The sequence below is a fragment of the Etheostoma cragini genome, chromosome 4 (genome assembly GCF_013103735.1).
Source record: "Etheostoma cragini isolate CJK2018 chromosome 4, CSU_Ecrag_1.0, whole genome shotgun sequence".
Taxonomy (NCBI): Eukaryota; Metazoa; Chordata; class Actinopteri; order Perciformes; family Percidae; genus Etheostoma; species Etheostoma cragini.
The window spans coordinates 21,336,698-21,354,673 of NC_048410.1; the positions used below are offsets into that span (position 1 = coordinate 21,336,698).

General features: G+C 40.7%; 2 protein-coding genes across 6 annotated transcripts in view; one reads left to right on the plus strand and one right to left on the minus strand.

Moving 5' to 3' along the window:
• mov10a (Mov10 RISC complex RNA helicase a) overlaps positions 1-12,824 on the plus strand; it is a 17,361-nt gene extending 4,537 nt beyond the window's left edge. The window contains exons 4-22 of the mRNA XM_034869059.1: positions 2,462-2,703; positions 2,801-3,047; positions 3,619-3,759; positions 3,862-4,024; positions 4,554-4,705; positions 4,802-4,972; positions 5,495-5,642; positions 6,367-6,528; positions 7,108-7,211; positions 7,330-7,427; positions 8,141-8,239; positions 8,433-8,541; positions 8,623-8,740; positions 9,900-10,091; positions 10,183-10,254; positions 10,794-10,919; positions 11,850-11,938; positions 12,210-12,328; positions 12,511-12,824. Of these exons, the coding sequence (XP_034724950.1) occupies positions 2,462-2,703; positions 2,801-3,047; positions 3,619-3,759; positions 3,862-4,024; positions 4,554-4,705; positions 4,802-4,972; positions 5,495-5,642; positions 6,367-6,528; positions 7,108-7,211; positions 7,330-7,427; positions 8,141-8,239; positions 8,433-8,541; positions 8,623-8,740; positions 9,900-10,091; positions 10,183-10,254; positions 10,794-10,919; positions 11,850-11,938; positions 12,210-12,328; positions 12,511-12,575 (2,617 nt within the window). The 3' untranslated portion in view covers positions 12,576-12,824. The remainder of the gene's footprint in view (positions 1-2,461; positions 2,704-2,800; positions 3,048-3,618; positions 3,760-3,861; positions 4,025-4,553; positions 4,706-4,801; positions 4,973-5,494; positions 5,643-6,366; positions 6,529-7,107; positions 7,212-7,329; positions 7,428-8,140; positions 8,240-8,432; positions 8,542-8,622; positions 8,741-9,899; positions 10,092-10,182; positions 10,255-10,793; positions 10,920-11,849; positions 11,939-12,209; positions 12,329-12,510) is intronic.
• A 2,062-nt stretch (positions 12,825-14,886) lies between these two features.
• The window catches only part of LOC117943133 (rho-related GTP-binding protein RhoA-D-like), a 14,393-nt gene continuing 11,303 nt past the window's right edge, over positions 14,887-17,976 (minus strand). For all 5 annotated transcript variants that reach the window (XM_034869064.1, XM_034869063.1, XM_034869061.1 and 2 more), the window contains exons 3-5: positions 17,606-17,726; positions 17,081-17,211; positions 14,887-15,869 (exon numbers count right to left, since the gene is read on the minus strand). In XM_034869064.1, the coding sequence (XP_034724955.1) occupies positions 15,696-15,869; positions 17,081-17,211; positions 17,606-17,726 (426 nt within the window). In that variant the 3' untranslated portion in view covers positions 14,887-15,695. The remainder of the gene's footprint in view (positions 15,870-17,080; positions 17,212-17,605; positions 17,727-17,976) is intronic.

The window sequence follows — 17,976 nt, forward strand, 5'->3', positions numbered from 1 at the left end:
TAGGAACATGGTTGCAAGTATATATGCACAGGACTGCATAGACCACAAAACAAGACTGTCGTAACCTTTTAATCATTTTTTTAAAGCTGAAAGTACTTACATTTATGTGTCTCTCTGGTTGATGGGCAGCCATTGATGCCTGTGTGTTTTCAAGTGAGGTCGCGTCCACACTAGGTTCCAAGGGCCATACAGCCCTTGGTCTATCCCCTTCCCCTAGGCCGTAATAGGTATTGGGACAGAACTAGGTCCCGCGTGAACGCGCAAAAGATAGGGGAAGGGGTAAGGGGAAGGATTGGGATTCAGCCTTACTCTCCGCGCAGCCCCGCCCTCATTCACTCACACACTGCTCCCCGGCAACAAGAAGAGACACAGCGGCGACAGCGCCGGTCCACATCTTTGACATTTTTTTGCAGTTTAAATGTATTATAAACACAGCTGTATATTGTTAAGCATGAGAGGAAAACCTGTATTTGTACCAGTGTTTCCAGTTTTTCAATTCTGGTAACTCTGCTATCGCAGCGACCACGGCGAAAAACACAGAAGTTATTGAATGCAACTGACTTCAGTTGGTAGAGTAATAGCGTGTGAGACGGAGCCTGCTGGACCTGGACCAGAGATGTGATTCATGACCAGAATATCATAGTTAAAAAAAATGCAGCACAGTGACAATACTGACATTTCATACATACGTTTGTAACTCCACTCCGCCATTCGACCCGAGCTGGACCCGTTCATAATGAGTCAGCCGTCACTCTGTGAGTAGCCTGGCATACGTCCCCCTCTCCCAATCAGTTATTGTTGAAAACAATTGAATGAGTTTTCTCAAAGTATTTCAGAGAAACATGTGTTACATGTGTTGCAGCTGAATGTATCTACAACATACAACTTCAACATAAGAGGAATGTTGCACAATATCAATGAGAAAGCAGTGATAAATAGCCTATGTGACAATAAAATTAGTTTTGGTTAAAATCAACAAATAATCATCATAATTAATCATGATCTCAATATTGATCAAAAATAATTTTGATTATCATCTTGGCCATAATTGTGCAGCCCTACTGCAAAATAGAACAAGGAAAAAATGTAAAACTAAATTGTATTCACAACAAAGATATACAGTAACATATACAAACAAAACATATTAGTGAAATATGCAAGTTATAGTGCAAACAACTCCACACACAACAGAGTAATGGTATGGTAATGTGCATAAAAAGACCAACATACAGAGGAGTCCCATGTAAAATTCACAGTTTGAGTACAATGAATATAATTTAATGTGCAATCTAGAAACGGGGATACCGTGGAAAGCTGAGGTTTATGAGAAGAGTCATTTATTCCCGGTGGTGTGCGGAGGATGATGGGAAATTGGGGATTCTCACTTACAGCCTGAGGAGAGAAGCTGCTCTGTAGTCTGTACATACTTTTGATGATTGCCAGGTGGCAGCAGTGTGAACAGACTGTGGCTCATCTTTGGGCTCTTTACAGGCACCTTATCTCACAGATGCTCGGTGTATGGGTACCACTGATGTTCTGGGCGCTGAAGAGGCCTCCTGTCCTGGGCCTTGCACATTCAAAGCCAATATGTGATGTCTACAGTCAGGATAATTTCTATAGCTCCTTTGTAAAAGTGAACAACTTAGGAATTTGGCCTTCTTAAGTTTCCTTAAGTGCGGCCGTTGCTGAGCCTTCTTCATCAGGGTAGAAATGTGTGATGTCCTAACAGGGAGGTAATCAGTTACACTTTTCAAATGCAGTGTTTATGATAAGGGGTGGTATGGTGGCGCAGAGGTTGGCGTTGTCATAAGAAGGTTCTGCATGTTACTGCAAAGAAGAGTTTGCATGTTACCCTGCTCGTGTCAGTTTCCTCAAAGACAAGCAAGCTACATTGCCCATAGGAGTGAATCTGAGAGTCATTGGTTGTCTGTCTATATGTGTCAGCCCTGCGATAGACTGGTAACCTGTCTCAGGGTGTCTTTTTGGATTTGGGGTCACAGCCAACCCAAGTTTGCATCTTGCTCGAGACCTTTGTAGCAAGGCATTCCCCCTCTCTCTCTTTCCCTCATTTCCTGTCATATCTCTACGTGTGGCTATCAAATAGTCTTAAAAAGCTGAGCAGATTATCGTAATTGTTTTTTAACCCTTAAAGACAAATAATGAAACTCCAATAAATTCTCTGCCCAATGATATAACCTTCCACTAAGAATAATCTGAGTTAGAAGATACTCAATGTAATGCTTATTATTTTAATGGAAATTTAGCATTTATCTGATATTAATGGAGATGAAAGTGTTGACATGCTTAGGTCCACAACCAGAATCAAACAGGGAAAGTAACAAGATGCACTCAATTTGTAGTATTTTACACCCTGTTACAGTTACAACCCTCTCTCTCTCTCTCTCTCTCTCTCTCTCTCTCTCTCTCTCTCTCTCTCTCTCTCTCTCTCTCTCTCTAACAGGAAAGAGTTGACAGCTGACAAAGGGGGCATTGAGGTCTCCTCAGACCCCGCGGCGATTGGCAGGAAGGTTCAGCTCACTGTGGATCGCCTGAACGAGTTGTTCGTCCTCCGGTTCCACATAGTAAACAAGGGCACAAACTGCGTCCATTTCACCTACTACACTGCCTTGCACAAGTTCCGCTGTTTCACTCTGGAGGATGAGAGGAGAGTGACCAGAGCTTGTCCGCTGTTCCTCTGTCCTGGTGAGAGTACTAACACTCGTCCTCATCAACAAAAACACACTGAAGAGAAATAGTTAATGCTCACAGCTTCGTGTCCGCGTCCTCCTTTCTTTCACAGGAGAGAGCTATGAGGTTGTGGTTCGGTACACACTGAGCCACTATGGATATTTCCCTGCCACGATGTACTTTGAGTTTTGTGAGGATCTGGAAGGAGCGGTGCCCTTTTGCATTGTGAGGGAGATGGAAGCAACAGCCAGGACCCCGCTGGCTGTGGAGCTTGGGCCCGTGTCTCCTTACAAACCATTTCAGGTGGTCACATACAACCGCGTCGACAGCGTGATAGTTGACGGAGTGCCTCCTGAGAGGTAAGGCATTAAGAATTGATTGTAATCCAGTTCAAGACTCAAAATAGAAATGTACATTCATGCCTAGTTATTAAAGAGGAACTCTATAGATTTTACACATTTTGAAGAGTGCTACAGCAGCAGATGTCTGTTGTGGCTCCAGAGTGACCCAAGGCTACATCAGCCGCTACTAACATAACACATAGAATTTTCAACCAAACTGTGCGATGGTTGAGTTCCATTGTGGGTTATCTAGACTCCAGGTTTTGAGAAAGAAGAATGTGTGGAATAAAAGAGATTTAAAAATAAAAAATAAACTGTCTATTGTAAGTGCTGCAATGGTTGCAGTGCTAAAATTGTGCTGGTATCATAGTTTAAGGATTATTGTTGTACAGAGTCTTACCATCTCCAACTAGAATTGCGTGCAGACCTTATTTCTCAGCAGCAAGAACAGTTATTAATACAGATGTCAATACAATTTAATTAGGAGCTAGGTGAAGCAATTGTCTTCAGTTGTAATTAAAGTTGACCCAGATTAGTTACTGAAATTGTGTTTAATTCATGCATGATGTTTGTGTTTTTTCCTCTGCAGTACTGTCGCCCAGCCTCTGAAGATGAAAGTGAAATTGGGAGATTATAGTTACCCCAAATACCTAAAGGAACTGGCAAAACAAAGGATGGAGGACTCTCAGTACCTCTCTTCAGCTGCCAGGCCAAAACTGGCATCAGTGAAGTGAGGGAAAGAGCTAATTATTCACAGCTGACCATGTTTTTTTTTAATGTGCTTGACTTCCTCATCATCACCAACATGTTTGTGTTTGTACTGTTTTTCCAGGGGTCTCCTCAACTCCCCCTCAGAGATGAAGACGTACTCTCAGCGATTTCACCTTCTGCTGCACCTGGAAGAGATACAGATGGAGGTGGACATCAGGAAGTATGACCTTCACAATCAAACTATGACTCAAGACAAAAGCAGCAAAAAACTGCTTACACTCAGAGTAAGGAGTTCTCCCAGCACCCATCTACTGTTTGAAATAGCAGCAGCAAGAAGTCAATGTCATGTTAGTCCTTGTTAGTCCTTCATCCCAACAGCTATCTTCTCTCTTTGCTGGCTTTGCATGATGTTATATTGTTTCTATATTTTGTTGCTGTCCTCTGGAAGCTTGCTAAACCCCGGCAAGCTCAGTGTCTGATATGAATTTTACCCTTGTGTTGTCTTCCCGGTGACCATGCAACTTTTTGATTTTCTGAGTCAACATTTTGACATTTTTTTCGCCTTCATCCAAGTTTTTTTTGTCACTTTTTCCGATGTTTTTTTCAATTATTTTCTGCAACTGATCGTTTATTTTACTTGTGAAGAGCGTTGTAGAGAGCCATCCATGTTGGTTTTTGTTGTTGAAAATTTGGTCGAAAAAAAAAACATATTTGTGACATAGAAACCATTTGAAAATGGGTCATATTTGACCTGAAGACAACAGGAGGAATAAAAACCGTAGAAAACATGTCAACGTTAATGTGCTCCAACAGGTGCCTGGTGTTGCTGAGAATCGACCATCTGTACTACGAGGAGATTGTCTGTGGGTGTCCAAATCTGGAGACACGGTCCGGCCCATGACCGTGTACAGCGGATATGTTCACAGAGTGGAGCTGGATAGGGTGAAGCTGGGCTTTTCGAAGAGGTGAGAGCTGGACTACAGATACTGGTCTGGTTGAAACCCGGTTTATGTCTCAGACGGTGAATGGAGATCTCCTCTCAATTTCCGCCCCTGTTTCAGGTTGTTGCAGATTTTCATCACCAATATGAAGTTTGACGTGGAGTTTACAATCAACCGGTACTCCTTGAAGCTCCAGCATCGGGCGGTGGACTTGGCTGTAACCCATAAGCTGGAAGAGGTGCTGTTCCCGTCTGGTGCAGCAGTGGCTAATCTCCCCATGCCTAAACTCAGGTTCAGTGCCTATACACATGCGGAACACCAAAAACACTCATAGATGTAGTTTCATCTACAAACACACAAACCTAACCACCTTACAGGGTGGTACCTCATGTACTATTAGTGTAGAGAAGCTTAAAACTGTCTGGCATTGGTGATAAGAGTGTATCAATTCCTAAAGATGAGTGAGTGTGCTCCGAAGCCTTCTCCTCAGCTCTCTCTGGGCATTCATCCATCATATCATGTGAACAGGCTGTTCTCTGGTTTAATGAAATAGACTTGTCCAAAGTAGATATTGGTACAATTTTGAGCACTATGTTGACTGAGGACACACACCAGACAAAGTGCACTGTTATCTGCTTAGACTTGTAACAATATAATTGTAACAAACTTGTATCATCTTGTCATAAGGATAGACATTAGTTGAATGTTTTTCTTAATTCAGCCTTATTTTTTAGCCTCTGCTCCAGACTTTAAACATTTAAGTGTTTCTTCAATGTGCAAAGTGTAAACTTTGCATCTTACGTTACTCTCCAGGATGTTCAACAGTCAGCTGGAGAACAACCCGGAGCAACATGCTGCCGTCCAGCGCATTGTAGCTGGATCATCAAAGCCCGCTCCTCATCTTGTGTTTGGGCCTCCTGGAACTGGAAAGACAATCACTCTGGTTGAAGCTATGAATCAGGTATAAGGTGTTGAGGATGTGTCGTTATTAGTCTACAGTAAGACTCCCCCCAACTGACAACTAATTAACTTAACTATCGTCTTACTATGTGTAGCCGGGCAATCACTTTAGGTTTTGGACTGTTTCTCGGACAAAACAAGACATTTTATGACGTTGGATACTAGGATATTGTGATGGCCGTGTTTACTGTTTTCTGATGTTTTTATGTTATTTTGACAAGAACAAAAAAGACAAAAGATAACAGAGTGCTGGACATCATGAGAAACAGGAAATGAAAAGAAGCCAGGTTACATTGCAGTATCAAGGTCTGTGGGTTGTTTGTGTCCATGATAGCTATATTGAAATCATAAAGGCCCTTATGATCCATGACCTGAATCTATTTAAAGCCAGAGTATATTAAGGGTGGAGCAGTCTTCCTCTCATCCATAGGGTAAAGTCCATTCTATTGACCTTAGTATAAATTAGATAAAACAAAAGGTGATGCCATGTTTTACCACCTTCCTATCAGATTTTAACAATGCAGGAATCCGAATTGACTATGACTGGTCCCATTCAGTAATGCACAACTTGTTTTTTTAGTATTGAACAACTGTGATTTTAACTTTCAGTGCTGCTTCCAAGATGCACAAATTGCTACCAACACTGTAGAAAAACAGCAAAGTGTCTAACTGATGTGTCATTTATTAAAAGTGATTGAAAATTGTTACTTTGCTTCCATCGACAGGTCAGCCGGGCAGACAAGTCAGCCCGCATCCTCGCCTGTGCACCTTCAAACAGTGCATGTGACCTCCTCTGTGAGAGGCTGATGGTACACATGGATCCTCATCGGATTTACCGTGTGTACGCCAGCAGCCGAAGCCCAAACAGTGTCCCAGTGAACCTGCTGGTGAGCTGCCGGCATTTTAACATCCCCAGGATAATCTGGTTCCTGGCCGTAGCTCTAATGGCTGTTAAATTTCTCTACAAACAAAACTTTGGATATCCTGTGATTCAGTACGCTCATGAACACCAATGATCAAATTAGCTTAAAATGTAACCCCATGTATATTGGACCCATAACATTTTGAGTTCCAAATAAAAGTAAAATTGAAATGTTTACGTCACAGTAACTTCTCATTACAATGCTTAAAATCCGTGAGTTAACCAGTTTGATTGGAACTATTCCTGATGTGTTGTTGATCTAGAAGTTGGTGACTTAGTTAACCGAGTAAAGATGACAATCTTTTCTGCATTTAGTCAAAGGGATTGTCGCGAAAGTGTTTCCTGTTTACTAAAACTCTTGAATAATTTAAGAATTTTAATAGAAAAGACTGAGATAGGTAGATAGTTCACCTTCAAATGCTGCAATTAATGGATGGATGATGGATGGATGGTTGGATGGGAAATGTGTTGTTTGGTCTCAGAGAGATGAGTGTAGATTAACTATATTTTTCTGACCTGTTGTTCCATCTTTTGGCTCTTCCAGAAATATTGTAACTGGGACCAGAAACTAGAGGCCTTTGTGTTTCCAGGGATTCAAATTCTGATGAAATACAAAATCATAGTTACAACTTTGGTCACAGCTGGCAGGTAGGGTGCTATGTATACAGTAATTACTCAGTATTTGACACTATGGAATTATTATATTATGGTACACACCATGAGCCATGTTGCACCTGCACAATCTGCTGTGTGTTTCTGTTTTTAGACTTGTGTCTGGAGGAATCCCTGTCGGCCATTTTTCCCATATCTTTTTGGATGAAGGAGGCCAGGCAGTGGAGCCAGAGTGCGTCATTGCCATTGCAGGTATATGCTGATGCTAAATTTCTGAATTATCAGCGTAATACAACAGAAACCCAAGTATTTTGTTTTGGAAAAATCCTGTTGAAAGAGAAACTGAGACATATTTTTAAGATGCATGCACATTTTCGAGTACATAACATTGGCTTCCATTCATCAGTCAAGCATGATTTATTATGAGTCTAATGATCAAATTTGAAGGATATGTCATTTATTGCATCATATACCGGCAAATATCTGTCACACTGTAAAGAACAGGGTATACATGTGTTGTGTTCGAGAAGAGGAAGCGGAGAACAGATTTCTCCTCAGTCGTGTTACAGAACCTGATCCAGATGTCAGTTGTACTCCTCCTGTCTCTTCTCTGTAAGCAGACAGTCTCTTTATCAATGAAGATGTAGAAATGGGAGGAATGGAGACCTGGGCAGTGACTGCAGAAACTGAACATGGATTGGCGATTTAAATTTAAAAACATACAATTAAAAAAAAAAAAAAAGAAGAAGACAGAATTAGGACATGCATTGGCCAGAAGTCTAAGAAGACTGCTTCCAGACTCCAGAGAGTATATATCAACCTTAACAAGAGTGTCTTTAACACATTGTACTGTTTAAGTTAAGGTGGTCTTACGATTAAAGGTAAAAATGTACACATTTCTAAGAGCTACAGCAGTGGTGGAAGGGATGCATCTTGTTACTGATTGGTTGGACTTTGTTTTACAGGTCTACTTAGTGCAGAAAAGGGTCAGCTGGTGTTGGCAGGAGATCCCAAGCAGCTGGGACCGATCCTTCGATCACCTTATGCACTGCAGCATGGACTCGGTGAGACGAGGGGATGGCCTTATTTCGTCTTGATGTATTCTATTGCACACTATGATAGTAATTATTATTATTATTATTATTGCAGTGTTTTTACTGCTTAAACTGTCACTTCTGCTGGGTTTTCTTTTCCTTGTTTCCCCATATGATTTAAGGATATATATAAATGTAATGCTGTGACATTGGTGTCCTTCAGGGCTTTCTCTGCTTGAGAGACTGATGAAACACAACCCTTTATACCAGAAAGGTAAAGACTCCGGACACTTTGACACCCGCTTTGTCACCAAATTGCTGCGAAACTACAGGTGCGTCTTTCAGTTTTTACCTTGATGTTGCGTGTTGTAGTTACTTGTTTGGAATATAATTATTCAGCTTTCTTTACTCAGGTCTCATGCTTCCATTCTGAAAATCCCCAATGAGCTGTTCTATGAGAATGAACTGCAGGTGTTTGCTGACCAGTGGGAGCGGGAGATCTACTGCAACTGGGAACACCTTCCCAAAAAGGTGTGTTTTTAAATTATTTCTCAAAACTTCTGAACTGTTTTCGATACCAATATCATCCTGATACACAGCAAGTAAGTTGTAACATGTAAAAAAGCTGGCCATATTTCTGACCAAGTACAGTTTATAAAGCAGAGGTGTCAAACTCAGCTTCACTGAGGGCCACACTGGAAAACAAGAATCACATCAAGGGCCAGATGTGTAGTTTATGGACATGAAAGTCAAAAATACTTGTGTATTTTAAGATTATTTTTTGGGCATTTCTGCATTTAATGAATATAAAGGGAAGAGAGAGGGGGAAGGCACACAGGAAATTGTCACAGGTCACACTTGAACCCTGGACCTTCTGCGTCACGGAATGAACCTCTACAACCGTGTGCCTGCTCTACCAATTGAGTTAACCCGGCCTCAGAAAAGTCAAATACTGTATTTTTCGCCGTATTATTCGGCAAAAGCGACAAAATGTCAAAAAAGCCACAAAAACTAGTTGGGCTAAAATGAATTGTGAACCTAAATTGATAGGCGGGCCACATCAAAATCTGCAAGGGGCCGCAGGCCTTGAGTTTGACACGTGTGCCTTTTCCACCAAAGTTGATTGGTGGTCAAAGTTAATTTACTAGTCACAGAGAACACAAAAGATGCTATTGATTTGCATTACGGGAAGTGTAGGATCCAGGTTTTTTGACACCTGATACATACCATGGAGTTAAGGTCCAGATATGTCTGCCTCTGCTGCACTAATGTTTTGCCAATCTGTTGGTAATAAATTGTGAATGTTGCTCTAATTTTTCTTAGTTTCATTTGTGTCAACAACATACTATCTAAATGGACTGAACACAGAAACACAGACAAAAATCATTATGACAAATTAGATCCTATAATGGAGGACAAAAATCTCATTTGGAAACAGTTAGGCCGAAATAAAATTATAGATAAAAATCTAAATTCTCATTAGAATAAAAGAAAAAAGCCGTTTAAAGAGGAATATATCTTTCTCAGTGTATTTTTCTCAGTCGAGCATGAAACAAAAGTCAAACTGAGCAGAGATGAAAACAACTAATTGGAACACAGTGTAAACCAAGCATACAGATCACTGACATCACCAAATAGCATGTACACCACAGGGACCACCTGCATAATGCTTCCACTCCCACCACTACAGGGTTTCCCACTGATCTTCCACGGGGTGATGGGGAAAGACGAGAGAGAGGCCAACAGTCCGTCTTTCTTCAACGTGTCTGAGATCGAAGTTCTGGTAGACTACCTCACCAAGCTTATTGAAACACAAGGGAAGAAGGGTCTCCCCAAACTCTCTGCAAAAGACATCGGGATAATCGCCCCCTACAGGAAACAAGTGAGTCTGGGCGGTGTTTATTTTTTTATTTTTAGAATTGTGGATGAACAGGTAAAACTAGTCATCCGTAAAACGTTTGCTCTTCAAACAGGTCGAGAAAATCCAAAAAGCCCTGAAGTCCGTCCCAGCTCTGAAGCGATGGAGTGATCTCACAGACCTCAAGGTTAGTGATGCTGCTCATCAGCCTGTACTGGGCGCCAAGCATCGATCTTTTATTATATATGTTACGGTCAGTTTGTCTGCTCGATAATCCAGTTTTGCAGCAATAAAATTGAAGTGATATGAACAAACAGAGAAATGTATTGTTTTAGATCGAACAGATGTCGACTAAGTTTCCTTTTTGAGGACATCATTTGAAATTGGGAAAAAGTTGAAGTTGGAAAAAAGGTTATAAATTGCAATATATTGCAGAATATTTCAATATGTTTAAAATCACAATTATATCGTATGGTGGCATAAGTACCGTGATGATATCGTATCGGGAGGCGTCTGGTGATTCCCACCCGTAGCCTGTACCACTTCATCTTGTTTGGTAATTCTGCAATCTTGCAAGAATCAATACATGGATAAGAAAAATATTTTGTTAATTTGTTTGCTTCCACACACAAGTGTTATATTAAATACAAAAGGATTCTCTTTATTCACAACTGTATCATTTTAAATCACGTGTTGCCCTTTGGCTGTTTCTCTCCCCGGTATCAGGTGGGGTCTGTGGAGGAGTTTCAGGGACAAGAGAAGAAGATCATCATGGTCTCTACCGTCCGCAGCAGCATCAACTATATCAAGATGGACAAAGACTTCAACATTGGATTCCTGTCTAATGAAAAGGTGTGTTATATCCCTTCCTTCATATAAAGTAAGTTGAAGGGCACTCTGAGAGAGCAGACCTCCGCCAAGGCCAATAGTCCAGTCTTCTATTATTTGCTAACCTGCAAGCCACCATATATGTCTGGAAATTAGACAAATGTCAAAATATGGTTCTGCTAGGCTAAAGCCTCATCATCTCAACTGTGTATGTGTTATGTACTTCTAAATTGGAATATTTCCCATACTCATCATCCATTTGTGTATCAATATATACATGTGTACACAATACACACAATAATGGGTTCATGATGGGATTTTCGTCATGAACATGATCATGTAGTGCAGGCAAACCACGCACAGCACATAATATGCCCTCCATATCATCAACCACTGCACAGCGAGGAGTTAATTACTCACAGACAGCCACAGGTTACCATTATTGTGACTCCTATCTATTAAAGTTATGTTGCATATTGCGCGATTCGAGGATGACACTGTTTTACGCTAATACTATACATATAACGTGATAATCACACAAATAAAAACATTAAACTCAATATGTAAACGTTGCCACTGACTGTCTGTCTGTCGGTTGCGGCTGCAAACGTTAGCATAGCGGAGACGGACAGAACACACAGAGCTACCTATAAAGCCGTAGCCCCGCCTAGTGTAAAAGCCATGCTGCTTCACTGGTTAAGCTAAGATATAATTTGTGTATCTACCCCGGGATTTGGATCTGCTCTAAAATTCAATAAACTCTTCTTTACCCATATTACTACCTTCCACCAATTTAATTTAAATCGGACCAGAGGTTTTTCTGTAATTTTGCTGACAAACAAACCAAGCTGAAAAACAACCCCCTTGCCGGATGTAATAATAATAAAACCAGCAGGGTCTTTGACCTGTTTCTCTTCTTCTTTCTCTTTCTATATATATTCATCTACTCTGCAGAGATTCAACGTGGCCCTGACCAGAGCCAGGTCCCTGCTGATAGTTGTGGGAAACCCTGTGATCCTCAACAAGGACCCCTACTGGGAGAAGTAAGGCAAAGCAGACCTCAGGAGATGTTTTAGCAGTGTCGGGAGGCTCAGTGTTGTCTGAAGATGCAACAAGAGTCTTCTTTCAGTTAGACACTCATTTAAGAGCCTTGTATGGAAATGTGATTGTAGCTGACAAAACAATCTCACCACAAGGTTGATTTTGTTGCTAGACTGGCGGTTTTAACACACTTTTTCCTCAGTTTACACAGCTGCCCTTTTGTTTCAGATGTCTGTTTCCTTTTTTGCTCACCTTGTGATTTTCCATCTGCAGGTTCATCCGCTACTGTGTGAACGAGCAGGGTTACACTGGATTTAACTTTGAAGACGCAGAAGGAGAGGATGATATTGTGTCTAGACTGGCAACCTTGAAAATCAACGTGGCTTCTGACAGTAAGTGCAGCTATACTTCAGTTTAACTCAAATCTTCAAGTGATACTGGGCTGGATCATCACCAGCTATAGATAAAATGCTTGTAATTGTATCTCTAGAAAAAAAAACTATTCAAGCTAATATCACTTGCACAAAGCAGTCATTACATTTTCTAAAATGTTGTCTTCCTGCGTTTGTCATAGATCCTGTAGAAGAGGGGAGTGCCTTCCAGCAGAATCTGGACCCTGAGTGGAAACATGAGCATTAACATCTCCCCTAGCCAACCAACATAAATCAAAGAACCATTGCAGTGAAATCCTTAAAATATTAAATGTAAGCACTTAAAGATGCGTAGCAAGTATCAATTTTTCATTTTTCCTCTCTACTACTTTTAAACACAACATTGGCGTCTATTATTTAAGAATATATCCTTTAACTTTTCTAAGAGCAGTGTTCATATTTTGGTGCAATAAAACCACTTGGTTTGTGACAATGTCAAATTGTACCAGTGAAATTTCTTTCTTCATAGGCTTTTTTTTTTTTGAAATACAGCCATAACTTGGCAAGTTTAGTTAGCATGAACCTCAATGCACACAAGCAATTTATTTTCTGAGTGAGGAAATGAGGAGAGGAGTACTGCACATTTTCATGTTATAATCTTCACCTTCAATGGCATCATGCGGTTAACCATATGAGAAGACTTGACCAAGGGGGGCACATCAGTATTGTCTCAAAAATAGTTTATTAACAATGTGTATGTTTACTTCAGATCAGACATTCACTACACCACTTTCTGTTTACAAAGCATTATTACAATGAGCTTTTATATAAATCTGGATCCTTTGTTTCAAATACTTAAAGAGAAAGAAAGAAAAAGGTTACACAACACTGAGCAGAAGCTGTTCCCAAAGACGTGTGTGCGTGTTCGCTGCAAAGACCAATGGTTATCTCATGCATGCATCATCATAAGGATGTTTCGTATAGCGCAACATTATTTGTATACACATTAACAGCAGTATTCTACATGCTCTTAGTGATATTTAATGCTTTCATCATGATGCTGCTGCATCTTGCTTCACTATCTCCACCAACCTCCAACTGCTAAGACCTCCTTGGCATTAACCTTATTGAGACACGTGCACATCATGTCACAACTATGGATCTAGTGACTCAGGCCCATCTGTTCATTGAAAAACCCTTCGTCTTAAAGAATCTGAATCGGTTTAGTGAAACAGGATCCACTTTGAGGTAACATTAATATGGTGCTTGTGTGTGTGTGTAATTGTAATCAATGCCCCCTCTCAGAAAACTCATAATGCCTCAGTTGAGCTGTGGAATATACTAGTAATACTAGTGTACTAAATGTACTAGTTTTATTAGTCTAGTTTAGATCATTCAGTTAAAGCACATGTGGGTCTGAGACTTGCAGAATCAATGACATCTTTAAAGTCACTTCTTACAGTTTTTATATTTTATTTTTTTCAAAAAGACTTACTAATTTAACCTGAGTTATTTAACAGGTCGTATGTTTGCTTTGTCTTTGGACATTTTCTTCTTTTATTTCTGTATTTTCAATGTAATTTCTACATCACTTACGTTTAAATTAAAGGTCCTGAAATATTTTAATCCTGGCATCCTGACCACGTTAAGCACTTTAACTTTTTTTTTTAAGTGTATCATTTTAGTATGTGCTTGGCCAGTAGAGGGTATAAAGTTGCATTACAATATAACCGTTACAGATCAGCCAGCTGGGTAGGTTAGCTGTCTTCGCTGGCATTGTAAGAAGATTGCTCGCAACATCAAGGATATCACACGTGACGTGTCACCTCTTTCTAGACCGATAGCAACATGCAACCAAGGGACATGTATAGTACATGAATAAGCAACGGAGGCAGAAGAAAAGGAATGCCTTGAAGAATCTGTGCCCGAGGACGGTTGCGGGGCCTTCTAAGCACTGTATAACACGCCGTTATGTTTTATAGGACAAAACCACAGTCAAGTATTCAGAAAGGGCCAGTGGACGGTATCTGCATGTCTCCAAAGGCTGCTTTAACAATTCAGTGTGTAACCTTACGCAAGGTAACATGACTGAAACTGGTGTAATCTTTTATGTCTGCCATTAAACTCAAGGTGAGATTGCATTAGATACAATCTTAATATTTATGCTATGAGGACTGAAAGATTACCAACCTATTGACACATGCAGAATCAAACCTATGTTTGAAGCCGTTTAAAGAACCAAGCTTTGTGACACATATCGGGTCAGTATCAGTATCAGTTGGCATGGAGCTCCTGGTCCATGTGGTCTGAGAGAGAACAACCAAAAGGCACACAACAGAGAAGGCACCAGGGGGAGAAACAAATAAACTCCCCCACACAAACTCAACAACTCAGCTCCTCTCAAACATGTAAAGAATGTCATCTGACGAAACATCTACACGTGAAGGCTAACTAGCGAGACATCATTTCCATGCCTGGGCTAACTCGTCTAACACATGGATTCCAACAACGGGCGTGACCACTTCACTTGAATAGTAGCAGAAAAAGAGCTGAAGTCAGACTACCGCAATAAACAAGGGAGGTTTCACCAAGCTTTGGCTTTTATTTCTGTTACAGCTCCCTGTTGTTCCTAACAGCCATTGTGCATAGTTGAGTCATATTGGTTTGTGTCTCGATTGGCCGGTTCCCACCCCCCAATCTAATTCCATTGCACAGATTTACATTAGTTATGAAGGATGAATGTGAATATTCCGATTATCTGTCAAATTATTTTTTACATGAGGCAGCTACTGAAATATCTTAGTTATGCCTTTGCTCAGGTTTCACAATGACAACACTAGCTACAGTAGAATGGATAGCCCCTCAGTTGAAATGTAAGCTAGGTGACAAGCATAAGAAGTACAGTGTCGTACAAACTAAAGAGAAAGAAAAAGGCACTAGCTCTTATGCTCTACCATGAGAAACAGAAGTTATACTAAAAGGACAGTCTGGACCTTACTTATGAAGACTTTATACAAGCCAAGATGGATAATGTTTGCTCAAGCTCGTGAAGAACAATATTGCATACAAATTTGTGCATCTATCACTGCCTCTGTAAGTTACAAATAAAGAAAAACAGAGTAGGAAAACACTGTAAAGACAGAGTTTGGAGGGGGAAAAAAATACAAATCAACAAGCAACTTTAAACATCAATTTCGAACCACGGTTGTAATATAGACAAAGTCAATTTCCTGTATTCGGTTTGTTTGCATTCGATTCATCTGCCTGCCTGTTATCGTGAAAGGTGAGATACAGTACAAGGATGCAATTTGGTAAAGGTCAGTCCTTTTCAAGTGATTTTTTTTTTCTTTCTCCTATTGGTCAGTTGATTTTATGGTGCGTTGACTGCTCACAGCAGCGTGCAGCCGCCTCTCTTTTTGCGCTTGCGGACCTGCAGCGCCGCTCTAGTGGCCATCTCAAACACCTCCCGCACGCCATCCTTGGTTTTGGCAGAGCACTCCAAGTAGCCAAAAGCACTGATCCTGCCCGCCATGTCTCTGCCTTCTTCAGTCTTTACCGGCTCCTGCGTGGTTAGAGCAGAGATTGTTAGGAACTGCACAAAAAGTATTATTAATATTAGCATAGAGGGATTTTCAGAAAGTGGGTAAAGTTGTGTTTTTTTTTTTTCTGCACAAGCAAAGATAATCTTACATTTTTGAGAGTGATTAAACGTTGTGTCAGTCTCCTATAGCAGGTCCCGGCATAGACGGCGTTACGTGGGTGCTCCGGAGCTTTAGCACGCACTAAAAATACTGAGCTGAGGTCATAAGGGGCAAGGTTGCCTCCCCTTTCTCTAGTTTGCCCACCCAGATTTTGGCCCACCCATGAGAGGGAGTCATCATGGCTTACAAATGAGCAAAGTCTACACCTTCTCCAATTAATGGCAAATTTATCAAACAGGTAAACCTTGGAATCAGAGCTATGCACACTACTTCAATAACCCTCCCAGCCTCATCATAGCTTACACACATGGAACCAACAATGTCTGTGAACCACGTAAACTGCAAAACACTTGAACTAATAACTTACTGCTACTCTTTGTCAAACTGCTCCTATTTCGTACAGAAATGAAAAGCTGACAGTGGCATTTGAAAGAGCTGGAAAGCGTTGTCAACATGTTGCTATTATTAGGTGGACCTGGAGACTGACAGAGAACAGAAAAGGGGCCATAGTTGAATGCTGGGACACAGTCAACCAACATGCCGCTGTCACTACAGTAAGATTGAAAGGCCACTAGCAGCCTTTGCAGAGTGCTGTCACTGTTTGTCACTTCCTCTGGCAACAGACAGGTTAAACATGAAAGGGGAGATAGTATTCAATTAATGTTCCATCTTTCTTTTGACAGTTTAGAAAAACACCTTCTTGGACCAATAGTTTTCATATGATTTTACTCTATCAATGTAATATTGACATTCTGCTTTTCAGAAATATAAATCACTTAGTGTATATGTGTGTTTGTGTGACCACACCTTTACCAGTACCTGAGGCAAAAAGTCAACAAAGCAGCCCTTGTTTTTTATGCAGTGCTTCTGTCACTCTGAACTCCCAGTGAAGCAATATTTGTCATGAATATGAACATAAATGATACAGATAAAAACTTCACAACTTCAACCTGATGAATTGTTTCAACCCTGCACTTATCCTCAGGCTTTTGGTGCCTTAGTATTCAAGAGGTGCCCACTTGTGCCTGGTTACCCCAATCCTCAGCTCATTGACCCTCCGAGGCGTTTGTACCTGCTTCATCTTGGCCAGCTCTCTCCGTGTGTGCTCATCATTCCTCAGGTCCTTCTTGTTCCCCACCAGGATGATAGGAACATTGGGACAAAAGTGCTTCACCTCAGGCGTCCACTTCTCAGGGATATTTTCTGTCAAGGGGGAAAGACAAGAAGTGAGGAGAGAGAGAGAAAGAGAAAGACAGAGAGTACAGAGTCACAGCGCAGAACACTTCTCATGATGGATTGCTCTGCAGACTGCTTAAGGCAAAGATGTTTTTAGCTGCACTAATCCTACTTTCCATCAAGTCAATTAAGGCATTTAACAAACAGCTTGCTTAGCTGATACAAATTGCCTTTATTCTGTGAAGAGAATCACAAAAAAATAGCACTTTTAAACAGTATAAAGTCATGTATTTTATCATTTTGACACAGTCAGCTTTTTGTGCTGCTGCCTTCTCAGCCAGAGATATCTAATTAGGATTTTGTTTTTTTTTTAATATAAAAAGGTTTTAAATTAGGCTACTGTATGTCAGCAGTTCTTTACCTAAACTGTCTGGGCTGTCGATGGAGAAGCACATGAGGATGACATCTGTGTCAGGGTACGACAGAGGCCTCAACCTGTCGTAGTCCTCTTGGCCTGCAGTATCCCACAGCGCCAACTCCACCTGGGAGAAATCACAAGAAAAACATTGGAAGAAGTAGTAGGTAAACAAAAAACACATGCTGTACAGAACCATACTTAAGGGCTAAATATTAAAATTAGTGGTCTAAACAGAGCAATATTACTCATTGTTTTGGATGAACACACAAACATTTAACCAGTCACAACATCATTAGTGATGAAGTTGTTTTCCTCCTAAAAGGCCAATGCTTTAAATATCAGCAAGTAAATAATGTTAAGATTGTTTAACCTTG